Source organism: Propithecus coquereli, unplaced genomic scaffold, assembly GCF_000956105.1.
Source record: "Propithecus coquereli isolate 6110/MARCELLA unplaced genomic scaffold, Pcoq_1.0 Scaffold8, whole genome shotgun sequence".
Lineage (NCBI taxonomy): Eukaryota > Metazoa > Chordata > Mammalia > Primates > Indriidae > Propithecus > Propithecus coquereli.
In genome coordinates this window covers 2,536,109-2,549,566 of record NW_012154173.1, presented here as the reverse complement: position 1 = coordinate 2,549,566, position 13,458 = coordinate 2,536,109, and the positions used below count along the sequence as shown (strand labels likewise).

Here is a 13,458-nt window from a genome sequence, read left to right as displayed (position 1 = left end):
GGGGATAAAAAACCAATGGAGTCTACAGCCATACCACCCCGAACATGCCTGGTCTCTTCTGATTGCAGAAGCTAAGCAGAGTCGGGCCTGGTTAGTACTTGGATGGGAGACTGCCTGGGAATATTGGGTGCTATAGGCTTAAAAATTAAAATTAAAAATAATTAAAATAAAGAATGAAATATTTAAAAAAAAAAAAAACCCAATGGGGCCAGAATACCCATCAAGAGGTCATGACCTTACATTTAAATTCACTTCCAAGTCCACCAAAACAACGTGTGCTGTGGCCCGGTCCATCTACTTTCTGGGGAATCAGACTTGTAAAGCTAAACTTGAGGTCAGAAAAATGAGTAGTATCCAGCATATAGCCTGTATCAGTGCCAATAAAGTGTACATGATTGTTCAAAAATCTTTCTATTGTTGCTGTTTCAACTACAACTTGGAACGAACATAGCACAGAGTAGCTCTACTTGTCTGTTCTGAAGTCCTAATAGGTAAGTAAATGAATACATACCTCGAACTTTCCCGCGAAAATATACATAAGAAGTCTGCCCCATATTGGAACTTCAAGTCTAGCTGGACTCGTTCCATAGCTTGCATTACTTGTATTTTGATCTTTAGGTAATACTAGAAGTGTTTCACTGGTCATGTATGTCACAGCTTAATCTATGGGGCTTGAGCCAGAAGAAACACAGATGGAACTAATGATGGTTTTACTGTGCAGACAGTGTGATACTCACTCTGTTTGAGTGACATTGCTTTGTGTATATACATGGAGAAAAGCTTAACAAGCCGTCATTTACTATGACAATGGGGGCATATGAGTGGTTCTCAAACCGAAGAGCAGAGCTTATCTCTTTGTGAGGATAAATTTGATTAAGAGGCATTCCTTGTGGTATTGAACCAGGAGCCAAATGCTTAGCATCAATGCAACCATCTTTTCAGTACCCTCAAGGAAAAAGCTGCCTGTCAACACTTGGGTAAACAACATTTACAAGTGACAGAAGGAAAAGTACTCAGGCAGGAAAGCTATGGGCATTGAAAGTCCGTAAGACCTGCATACAATTCACAAAAGAACCAGAATGCTCGAAAAGAAAGTGGAATCCTGTGCCCGTCCCTCTTTAGTTTCCTCAAACTTTCCACAGCCTTTTTAGACTCCAGGAATTCTTTCCAGGTTACAATGAATATAGCGAACGCTCTAATGTTTGTGCCAACAGAGAAGTAAAAGAGCACGGTTAACACAAAATCATGAGACATCCTTTAAAGTAACACATGGTTGCTCCCCCTGTCCCTGCCTGCAGGCCAGCAAAATGCCAGACATGGAGGTACAGGTCCGGAAAGCAGCTCTTTGCTAGACTATTACTGGGAGAGATGAACCAGACTCAGATGAATACTTGAAATCTGGATACACAAAATCTGTTCGTGTAGCGTAATCTTTTAATTTTTTTCTTTTTTTTTTCCATTTTAAAAAAGAAAAGGAAGATCTTTTAATTTCTGTTCAAAGCCTCTAAAACAAAATGTGGTGAAACATCACTAAGATACTGAGAAGCGTGGAGGGGGTTGGAGGAAGGGACTAAAGAAGAGAGGAGGAAAGAAATGGGAGGAAACCCGGGCATTATTTGTACCCATCTCACTGCTGAAAATGTCTGCTTCCTACCCTGGGGATCGGAGTTTGCAGAACATTTTATCCTTCTTTGTTGACAAAGGATCTTGTAAAATCATGGCCACTGAATCAACTGAATTACATTCAACAAACACTGATGGGTATTGTCTATGTCTTTGACACTGTGCTAGATACAAAAAATGAGCAAAAGTAGATGCAAGAAATGAGCAAAACCCAACCCCCGATATTGAGACTTCTAAAGTTTATTAGGAAAGTACACAATAACTCCCTAGGAGATGGAGCTACAAAGTGCTGACTGGCTTCAAAGCAGAAGTAATCCATTAATTCAACTATCCGTCTGTCCATATTTACTTGTTTAGGTACTTAAGGCTCTAGGAGATTGTATAAGGCCACTCTTAAAGCTGATTTTTTAAAAAATCCAAGTTATTTTCTTATTAGTTTTGCCTTCTCTTCTAAAACCTTTAATTTCAGGGATAGACTGGGATTAAATTAACAACTTTTAACATCTGAAACCCAGCTGTTCTTATGGAAATAAGGGACAAAAGGCTTTGAAATAGAAAATAGATATCCCAAAACTCATTGTTCTACAATTCTACAAAATTGCCCTAAACCCTTTTGAGACCACTGCAAAATAAGCTTACAAATTAGAAACAGAAAAGTACACTGATACCAATATAGGTGACAGATGACAGCAGAGAAAAGAGATTGAAAATACTTAAAGCAAACAGAAGAAAAGAAGGATAGTCATTGAGAGTCATTTAGTACATAGACAAAAAGCTCCCTCGGTTGGATTAAGAGCAACCAGTTAGACAAGCATGGGAATTACTGGAAGGAGCAGGTACACTGACATAGTACAAACTATTAGTTGATAGCAAGGAAGCTTGTAGGAAACAAGTCAAAAAATTCCAAGAGCACAGTGGTCGGGGCCATTGGGTAGGAGCTAGCAGCTCTACCCACCTTAATAATCCCTGGGAAATCACATCATCATGAAATTGTTTTTCATAATGGTGGCCCTGAGTCATCAAGGAAAACTTTAAATCCTGTTCACTATTCTCTATTTTAAAAAGCAGGAAATGTTTTGGGGCCAGGAGACTACGTAATGCAGTTTAGAGTTTTTATAGGCAAGATTTGGTTGTGTAGACGTTTTACATATTCCCCAGGAACTGAAATCTCTCTGATTAATCAGGGGTTTACAATGTTCTTGACCAGTAAAATGTTCTTTTAAAAATATTCTCTAATAGCTATTGACCATGTTAACATGTCTTTAGAAAAAATAGTAGATTATATTTTCCATATATTCCCACAATTATTTTAAAACGCTAAACTTGGCTTATTCTGGGGAAAGCATTTTGAGTAGAATTTATATAAATGGAGAGGTGATAGGGAGGAAGTTGACAGCACGGAAACAGCATGAAGAATATGTGGCGACTTGCACATTCACTAATGCTGCGTATGAGCTGACTGCACAGAGGTCTGCTGGTGGAAGGCAGACAGAGGTAGGACCCCCAGGTGAGTCGTGGGGTTGGGAGAATATGAGAAAATGGCCCCCACGCCTCTATCTGTCATTCTTCAATAGTTGTGAAGATGACAGTGTTTTGTCCCAATAGGCATGTCCTGTTCAGGCCCCCCACATCTGTGGATAGTCCCTATGTCTTTCATATGGAGGAAGATGGCACTTTTCTCTGTTGTCAACTGTCACCTTCATTCGTATCAGTGTGCTTTTCTGTTTCTATATAAGCTTGTTGTACGGTAGTCTGAAAAAGGGTCTGAGGGCAATTTTGTAAGACTGTGGAACGATGAGTTTTCGGATATCTATTTTCTATTTTGAATAGGAAATACACTTGACAAACAGGCCCTTACAGAGGTGGGAGAGAGAAAGCTTAGCTTTCTCCGGGCTCCACTTTGCTGGCCCTTGACTTGGAGCTGTACAGATAGGCTTGAGTGCGCTGTTTGAGGGAGCACCCAGTAAGAGCAAAAGCTGGTCTCTGTCTTGGGTGCTAGGGTCCTACAAGCACGAGCAAGACTTATCTAATTAACTAGAGTTCTTAGTTACAGGTGAGTTCTGTGTCTGTGTCCCTTTAGTAACCATGGAAGTTTGGCAGAATCTTCTTGCACCCAACACCCTCTTGTCAAGTGGTCACCCAGTCTACGTAGCAAACATCCATGACTGATAACTTCCTACCTCCTGAGGCAGTCTCAGAGAATTATTTAGAAGACAATCATGTTAAATTAATTCGACTCACATGAATAAGACTTTAATTTCTGGCTTATCAAAGGATCCAACTTCATAATCACTCTCCTTCTTGCTCTTTATGGAATAATGTCTTCTCTGGTTTTTCTAGTTCTTGCTTCCACACCTATCAGTAACATTTAAGTTAGATTATGTGGAGGCCGATGATAATATGCACTTGGTAGATTTTCCAGAACTTTTTCTGGTTCATCGGTCACTTCGAATTTTGTTAATACCTGCACCAGAGGGTGAGTGGAAAAAAAAAAGATGTTAACAAAGATTGAAATGACTAATGGACCATAGAATTTTTTTTTTTAGACAAAATTATAGGCATGGGATTACCTTAAATTGTCATCTATTTTGTGGCTCTATTTAAAAAATTTACTAGTATATTGGGCATCACTAAATATATCTAAAAGATAGTTATGCAGCAACATAACTCAGACTTAGTATTATTTCTGACCAATAAAGCTTGCAGCATTTACCCACAATCCTTGTCTCGACTGTCTGCTTGAGTGGAATTCCCACTCCTTTTGGTATGGTTTTGGGATTTGGGACATCATCTTTATCTACTGGCTTCTGTGGTATTTACTGCATCTAAAATGAAAGATTTTGCATTTAAATGTTGCCTGGAAAAAACACAATATCTTGCTTTCTTTTATTCATTCATTTAAAGTAATTATTGCTATCACAGTTTCATGTGCATTTTTCCCAAACCATAATGATTTGAGACTTATAGAGTATGGTAAAACAGTTGGATTGTTTTGTCAGGGAGGCAATTTTGTTAAGCAAATGGTAGTAATCTGAGCCACTTTTTGGTTTCAAAAGACTTCATCTATTCATAGGACAATTTTAGGGTCCATACAATTTCTTACCTGGAGGCTAAGATCCTATGTTCAAAATCCCACTTCCCATCTCCCACATGCAGAGTGCAGGTATGAGTACTTAAAATAAGATACATTCTTCTGTAGAGTTTTCCTTTCCTACCTGCTTTGGCTGAGTGTCTCTGAATTCTTTGTAATTAGTTTAAAAGAAACATGGAAAAAAAGTTATAGTCTTTTCAAATAAACTACATGTTTCCCTTAGGAATTTATGCTAAAATGTGTATTTATTTTTAAAAACCAAATGATATGAATATAAGAAATGCAATACTGCGTCAGCCCAATGGTCTAACCAGCCTGTGGTTTCAAAGTTTCATAGTACTCCATTAATGTTGGCCTCAGAAGTTTTGGAATGTATTTCAAACTCCCTGGTTTCCTTTAATACTCAAAACTGGATTTACCATTCATAGATTCATCTAAACTTTTCCTGAACTAATTTATATCTTTGGCTTATATCAACGATAGAAATAATGAGTCCCACAATAGCAAGGGTACTACACCCTGTCTACCATGAGACTACAGAAAAGGTGCTACTATAGGGGAATGAAGAGTTGGGATGGATTATTCAATCTGTCACAGTTGTTCTTGTGGACAACTGTTCACACCCCTTCCACATGCAAAACTCTCTCATTCCCATCCTGTGACCACCACCCCCTGTCCACACACACACAAAGCCTCATCCAATCATGGCATCTGTGGAAAGTCCAGGATCTTGTGATCCACATCAGGTCCAATTGCTGCTACTTTAATCCAGAGACCTATAAACTGAATGGAGTTTATCTACCTCCTACATACCTTTGGTAGGCAGTTTCTAAGATGGTCTCCAATGGTCCCTCACCTCCTGGTATTTGTGAGCTTGTGTTATTCTCTTCCCATGAGTAATTCGCTTCCTACCAATAGAATATGTCACATCTGTGATTAGGTTACATAAGATAGTGACTTCTGCCTTGCTACCAATCCCTCTTTCTCTCCCCTCTTTCTCTCTTTCTCTTCTCTCTGCTCTCTCTCTTTCTCTCTGTTTCTCTCTCTCATCTCTTTTGCTGGCTCTGATTAAGCAAGGTGCCATGTTGAGGAGGCTCACATGGCAAGGAACTGAAGGTGGCTTCTGGTCAATTACCAACAAGGAATCGAAGCCCTCAGTCTAACAGCCTTCAAAGAACTGAATCCTGGCAACCACGTAGGTGAGCTTGGGAGTGCATCCTTCCCCAGCCAAACTTCAGATGAGCCCCCATCACTGGCTGACAGCTTGAATGAAGCCTCGTTACAGATCTTGAATCAGAGAATCCAGTTAAGCTGTGCCTGGAGCCCTGACCCACAGAAACTATGTGATAATAAATACATGTTGTTTTTAAACTGCTAAATTTTGAGGATAATTTGTTATTTAACAACAGATAATTAATTAGCAAGAGATAATTAGTACATCTAATGTACAACGGTGAAAAGGGGACAAGATAACTGCAATAAATACTCCCATTTGAAAAAGTAAATAGGCACATAGCAATCACTGGCCCACAGCAATTCTGAAATCCCATTAGGTAAGTGTCATGGGAATCCCTATTATGAGCTAGTTGGGTCCCTCTACCCTAAGGTAGGAATGTTCCTTGATTAGACCCCCATTCTGCTTCCCAGAGGTAGCTCTCAAATCCATTTGTCTCCATTGTTCTTGGCTCTGTCTTCTCAGAGGCCCTCCCCATTCCATCATCCTTCTTGCTCTTTTGTGAAGGGAACACTAGAGAATGTGGCATTGTTGTCACTGAGCTGTTTCTTTCAGAGCCCTTCTTGCCTGTAGAAAGTTGAGGTCCAAGGTCCTTTTACACCGTGAACAGTCTCAGTATCTTTTAGTCTAGACTGAAAGCACTTTCGTCAATATGTGTCTCTCAAAAACATTGTGCGCTTTCTATTTATTGGATTCCCATGAACTTCATATGCTAAAAAGCACATCCACAATCCTTTTGGAGATAAACCTTTATCTGTCTCAACTTAATTACCACTACTTTGGGCACATTCGGGCTTCTGTGTGACTTTGCCCATAAGATTTCTGGGAAGTTCTTTTGTCCATCTGAAAGAGTCTACTAGACACACCTTTGTTCTTTCAGAAGTCTTAACAACAGATGTTACTGCTACATTCTAGACTTGATCTTTACCCTAAAGTCATGTCTTACTGACATCACCACAGATTTCACTTTTGCCTGAGGTAAGATCTTTTCTGAATTCATCTATTTCTTTAGTACCTTATTAAATGCAGCTTATGCTTTCAAGATTCCACCTAAAACTTCTTGCCCAAATCTCTTTGTTAATTAGGTACATTTTTTGTCTTCCAAGTTACCTCAAGTGACAGTTTTACCAAACGTTTTACTACTACATAACACGGGCCACTATTTTTCTTATTTCCTATAATAATTTCTTTGCTGCTCACCACCCAATCCCAGAATCAATGCTACTTCTAGGTATTGTTAATAATTTCTATATCAGTAAGCTATTGCTGCTTAACAAACAACTACAAAGATGTCAGTAGTTCACAACAATAAATATTTGTTGCACTCTCTGGTCTATAGATCTGGGATGGCTTTGTTTCAGGCTGTGGGTCCACTGGACTTGGTCTAGTTTGTGGGTCTGTGCAAGAAAGCAAGGCCAAACTCAAAAGCATATTTTAGCCTGTGTTCACATCACAGACACTAAAATCCTATTGATTAAAGCAAGTCATATGGCCAAGTCCAAAGTTAAGGGGAAGGAAAGTATATTTCACCATCATGAGATCATGTTGAGAATATGAATATACAATATCACTACATTGGAGGAAAGAATTGGGATCAATAATTCAATCTATCACATTAAGTAAAATTTTATTTGGAGAAGGGTTTCTATGCCTAAAAATGTTTTAAATTTCTGGCCAGGATGATTTCTAAAGTCTTTTCTAGTTTTTTTTTTTTCTTTTCTAGTTTTTGGAACACCAGGGAAATAGAACCTTTGCATGGGTGAGGGGTAAATCAGCAAGTGTAGAAAGAGGCCAGTCCAGGCCGGGCGCGGTGGCTCACGCCTGTAATCCTAGCTCTCTGGGAGGCCGAGGCGGGCTGATTGTTTGAGCTCAGGAGTTCGAAACCAGCCTGAGCAAGAGCGAGACCCCGTCTCTACTAAAAATAGAAAGAAATTAATTGGACAACTAAAAATATATAGAAAAAATTAGCCGGGCATGGTGGCACATGCCTGTAGTCCCAGCTACCAGGAGGCTGAGGCAGGAGGATCACTTGAGCCCAGGACTTTGAGGTTGCTGTGAGCTAGGCTGACGCCACGGCACTCACTCTAGCCTGGGCAACAGAGTGAGACTCTGTCTCAAAAAAAAAAAAAAAAGAAAGAGGCCAGTCCTTTTTGGCAAACACTAAGGTGCTTATATATTCCACCAAGCACTTGGAAGGAGGGCAGGGAAGGCAGAATGAGGATGCTGCACAATTAACTAGTGTATCCAGAATTAACCCATTATTTATCATGAGGTATCACTTTTTTTGCATGTGATAAGTTTTTCAGGCCAGATAGACTCATTCCATTGTAAGTTCAAAATATATTCTATTAATGTACATTAATGTTCACATTAGCACTATACACAATGGCCAAAAGATGGAAACAACACAATGTCCACCAACAGATGAAGGGATAAACAAAATATTGTATATACATACAATGGAATATTATTCGGCCTTAAAAAGAAATGAAATTCTGATACATGCTACAATATGAATGAACCATGAAAATATTATGCCAAGCGGAATAAACCAGACACAAAAGAACAAATATTGTATGATCCCACTTATATGAGGTACCTGGAATAGTCAAATTCATAGAGACACAAAGTAGAACAGTGGTTGGTAGGGGCTGGAGAGTGGGGAGAAATGGAGAGCTATTGTTTAATGGTTACAGAGTTTCAGTTTGGGCTGGTGACAGGTAGTGCTGATCATTGCACAATGTGGATGTATTTCAGAAAATTGAATTCAACACTTAAAAAATGGTAACAAAGGTAATTTTTATGTTATATATATTTTATCACAACCAGAAAAAAAACCATTTGCTTCATAGAAAAAAATATACATGCCAAAGCTAAATACAAATACTTAGGACAATCCACACCACTGTACCTCTCCACAATGAGTAATTAAAGAGTTGACCACAGTTCATAATTAAATCTTAGGCCAAAAAAAAAAAATGAAATTGGGAAGGTCAGAGAAACTCTTATGACATATATTTTAAAGAAAATTAGGCTCCTACAAAAACATGATAAACCTATTGACTGAAAATTCACTTATTTCAAATTTATATTCCTGTTCAGAAAACCAGGAGGCAAATGAGAACTGTAGCAGCCTTTCTATGTCAGTACTTGTGTGTCTGGAAATTGCAGTCACCCTAGGAATGCATTGTTCAGATCTCCCTTTAAGAGAGGTTGATCCGAGGAGTGTAGTTTGTAGACAGCCTCCAGCTGCTGTACCTTCAGCATCCATCACAGTGTTCATGCTGACATGACACTTCCTGGGCATCTCTGGTGACTGAGCTCGGTAGGGATAGGAGATTTGGGCCATTCCTGCCTAAGAGGGAACTCTTCTAATGGGCAGCCTTTGCTCTGGCTCTCCCCATCAGCCAGCTGAGAATTTCTCAGAGCTGCACTTCTGTCTGGACTCTTCCTCCCCCCAACCCTCCTTCCTTCACAGGTATCAGGTCGACCTTGGGGCTCTCCCGTCTACTCCTGCCCCCTCCCCTGTAGCCTTCACAGGATTTCGCCTGGAAGTGCACGCCGGTCTTGATGTCTGCTTCCTAGAGCTGGCACAGAAACATCGAGGTAAGTTTTATTTGTTTGATGTGATGAATTGACTTGTAAAAAGAGTATTGACTGGATTCAAATACTCGCTTTCCTTTAATATTAAAAGAATGAAGACTGTTCCCAAAAAATTGGTTCTCTAGGATATGTCAGCCTGGCTGACTTGAACTAGGTGATTGGAGTTTGGGGAACAGATTTCTCCAGGTTGAATATAGCTGGAGGTCCCATGGATGTTTTCATCAAGGCTGTTAATGGAGGACATGATGCACCAGAACAAAGAAGTGAACCAAGAAAGGACGGAGAACAGGAAGCTGAAATAGGCTGCAAATGGGAACCATGGAGTCAAAGCACTGGGAGAGATGTATCGCTGTTCTCTGCGTCATACTGGGAAATCAATCCCTGACTAAGACCCGTTACTTCTTATGTATGCCTGGTGAATTAGTTTTCTAGGGCTGCTCTAACACATTACCACAATTGGGCAGCTTTAAAACAACAAAAAGTCATTCCCTAACAGTTCAAGAGGCCAGAGTCTTAAAATAAAGGTGTCAGCATATTGATTCCTTCTTGGGGACTCAGAGGAAGAATCCGTTCCACACCTTTCTCCCAGCTTCTGGCGGCTGCCAGCAATCCTTGCATTCCTTACCTTGTGGCAGCATAACTCCAATCTCTGCCTCGTTACATGGCATTCTCCCTGCGTGTGTGTCCAAATTGGCCTCTTCTTACAGGGACACCAGGCACACTGCATGCAGGACCCACTTCCATTCAGCACGACCTCATCTTGACTATATCTGCAAAGTCCCTATTTCAAATAAGGTCATATTCACAGGTTCCAGGTGGACATGAAATTTTTTTTTGGTGGGAGGGAGAGATATTATACTGTTCAACTCAGTACACCTGAGAAACTGGGTTTAGATTAAAAACTAGGCTTGAGATGGGAAAGAATTTCCCGGTGGTGAGCCTTTGAGAATAGGAATACAGGGTCTGGCTACAGATCTGAAACATTAGAAGGTACAGATTGTCTTCTTTCCTGACCACCCTTCCTCCACAATTAACATGATTACTTAATTGATACTCTCCTTGGCTTCCAGTCTTCAGAGCCCCATGAAATATCTGGCTTAGTGCATTTGCCCTACTCCTTTACCACCCCATCACAACTGTTTTTATAGAGGAAGGCAGATGGCAGAGTCCAAACGCTAAATTGCCCGACTCGTGTTGGGGTGGGAGACAGCTATGTTGAGTGGAGGGGGCAGCTGCACCACTGAAATGGAATGGGGGGGAGGAATTCAGGTTCTTGTTTCTCAGCTTTTACCCAATTCTCTTTATGTTGATCTCACCTACCATTTCACTCCTAGATCCTGAAGTCCCCAGTACTGCCAGTTCTGAAACATTAAGAAGATTCTGCAGTAAATCAGGGTGGTTTTCAGCTTTTTGCACCACCAGCTCAGAATTTTTCTGTCTCTGTTCTGCTCCAGATTGCAAAATTGTGTTGCTGTTGTCTCTTTTCCTGCTTGTTTTCTCATACTTGAGACTTTTTTTAGTGTGGATATTCATATTTCTATCATCTACCTATCTATCTATCCATCTATTTACCTATCTTTCCATCCATCCATCTCCTTTCATTGCAGTTTCAGTGAGGCTTTGGAGGGAGTGAAGTTAGATGTGTATAGTAATCAGACATCTTAACCCAGAACTCCAGATTTAAAGCGATACCAATCAATTTCTCCTGTAATGTTGAGCTGCTCAGTGCAGAAATGAAGTAGGTACACAAATTTAATCAGGGTTGAAGTTTTGCCGGGTATGAAGGGAGCAAGGCGACAGGACTTAAGGGTGCTTTATTTGCAAGGGAGTAATTATAATGATGCACCCCAGAAACTAAAGCTGGGTAGGGAGGATAGTGAGAGCGTGAAGGAGATGAGTGAAAAAATTGGGAGTCAATGGATTAGTCTCAAAGATTTTTGAAAAAGTGCTCAATTGGGTACACAAAGTTAAGGGGGCAGAAAGGATAGTGAGTGGAAGGCTGGAAATTTAGATTTAAGACTTTGGGGGGCTATTGGGTTTGGCCTTGAGAAGGGGTGGTGTCGCAGACTATTTTTCAAAGATGGTCACAATATCTCACATCCCATCTGGCCTTCTACAATGTGACAATTGCACACCTCCATTAAGAGGTAGAGTCTTATTCTGTCCCCTTCAATCTGGGCTGGCCTTAGAACTTGCTTATAACCAACTGGGTGGAAGTGAAGCTGTGTTATTCTTAGGCTAGGTCAGAAAAAGCCATGTAGTTTTGTCCTGGCTCTCCTGGAAAGCTTCCTCTTGAGGAAGCCAGCCATCATGTGAGCAGTCTAAGACTGAGACTACCATGTTGGAGAGGCCAAGTGTAGGGGCTTTGGTCGACAGTCCCAGCTGAACCTAACCTTCCAACCACCCCTGCCAAAATACCAGACATGTGAGTAAAGCCGTCTTGGACTCTGCTAGAGCAGCCAGCTAGGTACCTATATGTGACTTTAGCTGATACCATGAGGAACAAAAATTGCCGAGTTGAACCCCGCCTGAATTCTTGACCTACATAATTCATGAAATATGGTAAAATGTCTGTGATTTGCAAGTCTCTCTCATCCAGATCTCTCCCATGAACTCCAGACCTGTGTATCCAACTGTCTTCAGAACATCTCTACTAATAGCGTGGCTAATAGCCATCTCAAATTTAACATGCCCCAAATTGAGTTTTGGATACTTCTCTCAAGCCTGCTCTTTCCTATCTCAGTTAAAGGCAATTCAGTTCTTCCAGCTGCTCAGGCCAAAAACCTTGGTGTCATTCCTCACTCCTTTCTTTCTCATATTCCATATCCAATGTTAGGAAATCCCATTGGCTCTATCTCCAAAATACATCCGATTTCGACCACTTCTCACCACCCCACTGCTACTCCTTGGTCCAAGCCACCATCATCTCGCCTGGATCACTGCGACAGTCTCTTTACAGGTCTCGGTGCACCTGCTCTGTTCATCTTCAGTCACTCAGCAATTTTCCTCAGCAAGTATCACTGTCTAACATACTATATATTTTATTTATTGTCTATTTTCCCCAGTTAAATGTAAGTGCCACAAAGCAAGCAATTTTGTCTAATTTGTTTACTGCTATTTTGACTAGTGCCATGCATATAAAAAACACTCAAAACATATTTATTGAGTGACAGAACTTCTCAATACAATGCATACTATCCCAAAGGAAAAAAATGGGTAAGGGAAACAAAAAGGCAGGGGTGGATACAGCCAAAGAAAATTCTAATAAGAGATATAATTGTAGTTTTCATTTATTGCATCTTTATTCAATCATTTATTCACAATTTTCTAATTGCATTCTTGATGAATATCTGTGTTCGACAAAAAGAAATGAATCCACTAAGCAAAGTTCATTTATTTTTCACGATGTTCCTCTTTTGATTTTGAGTCTTTACTGTCCTGAAGTCCTAAGAGAACTGCATCAGCCTCTAGTATAGTTGTATCTGTTGTTGCTCCCAGAAACCTAGACGTAAGTTCAAGATCTAATAGCCGCAGACGGACCCTGGTTCCTTTCTGGTATTTCCTAAATAGTAAGGAAAAAAATTCTATTAATTCTGCATATCATAACATGAACACCTAGTTTAAAGATGAAATTCAAATTCTCTTTTTAATTTGTGTTGGCTCAAGATAAAGAAGTTAACACTAGTATCTGAGAAATAGTCGTATTCCACATAAAAGTAATTTGGTTGTATAAGAATTTTCATCTTAAAGTTGCCTTTGAAGATTTTATAACCACAATAAAAGTATACTCCAAACTGAAATTCAAACAAGTCAGTTCTTCAAACTGGCATTTACTTTAACACGTCATTTATTTTTAAAGTTAGAGAGTATCAAGGGGAAAAGAAGTTTTCAGATACATTTTTCTTCC

General features: G+C 40.0%; 1 protein-coding gene across 1 annotated transcript in view; it reads right to left on the bottom strand.

Moving 5' to 3' along the window:
- Positions 1–12,823: 12,823 nt before the first annotated feature.
- The window catches only part of MRPS28 (mitochondrial ribosomal protein S28), a 98,245-nt gene continuing 97,610 nt past the window's right edge, over positions 12,824–13,458 (bottom strand). The window contains exon 3 of the mRNA XM_012663164.1: positions 12,824–13,113. Within this exon, the coding sequence (XP_012518618.1) occupies positions 12,945–13,113 (169 nt within the window). The 3' untranslated portion in view covers positions 12,824–12,944. The remainder of the gene's footprint in view (positions 13,114–13,458) is intronic.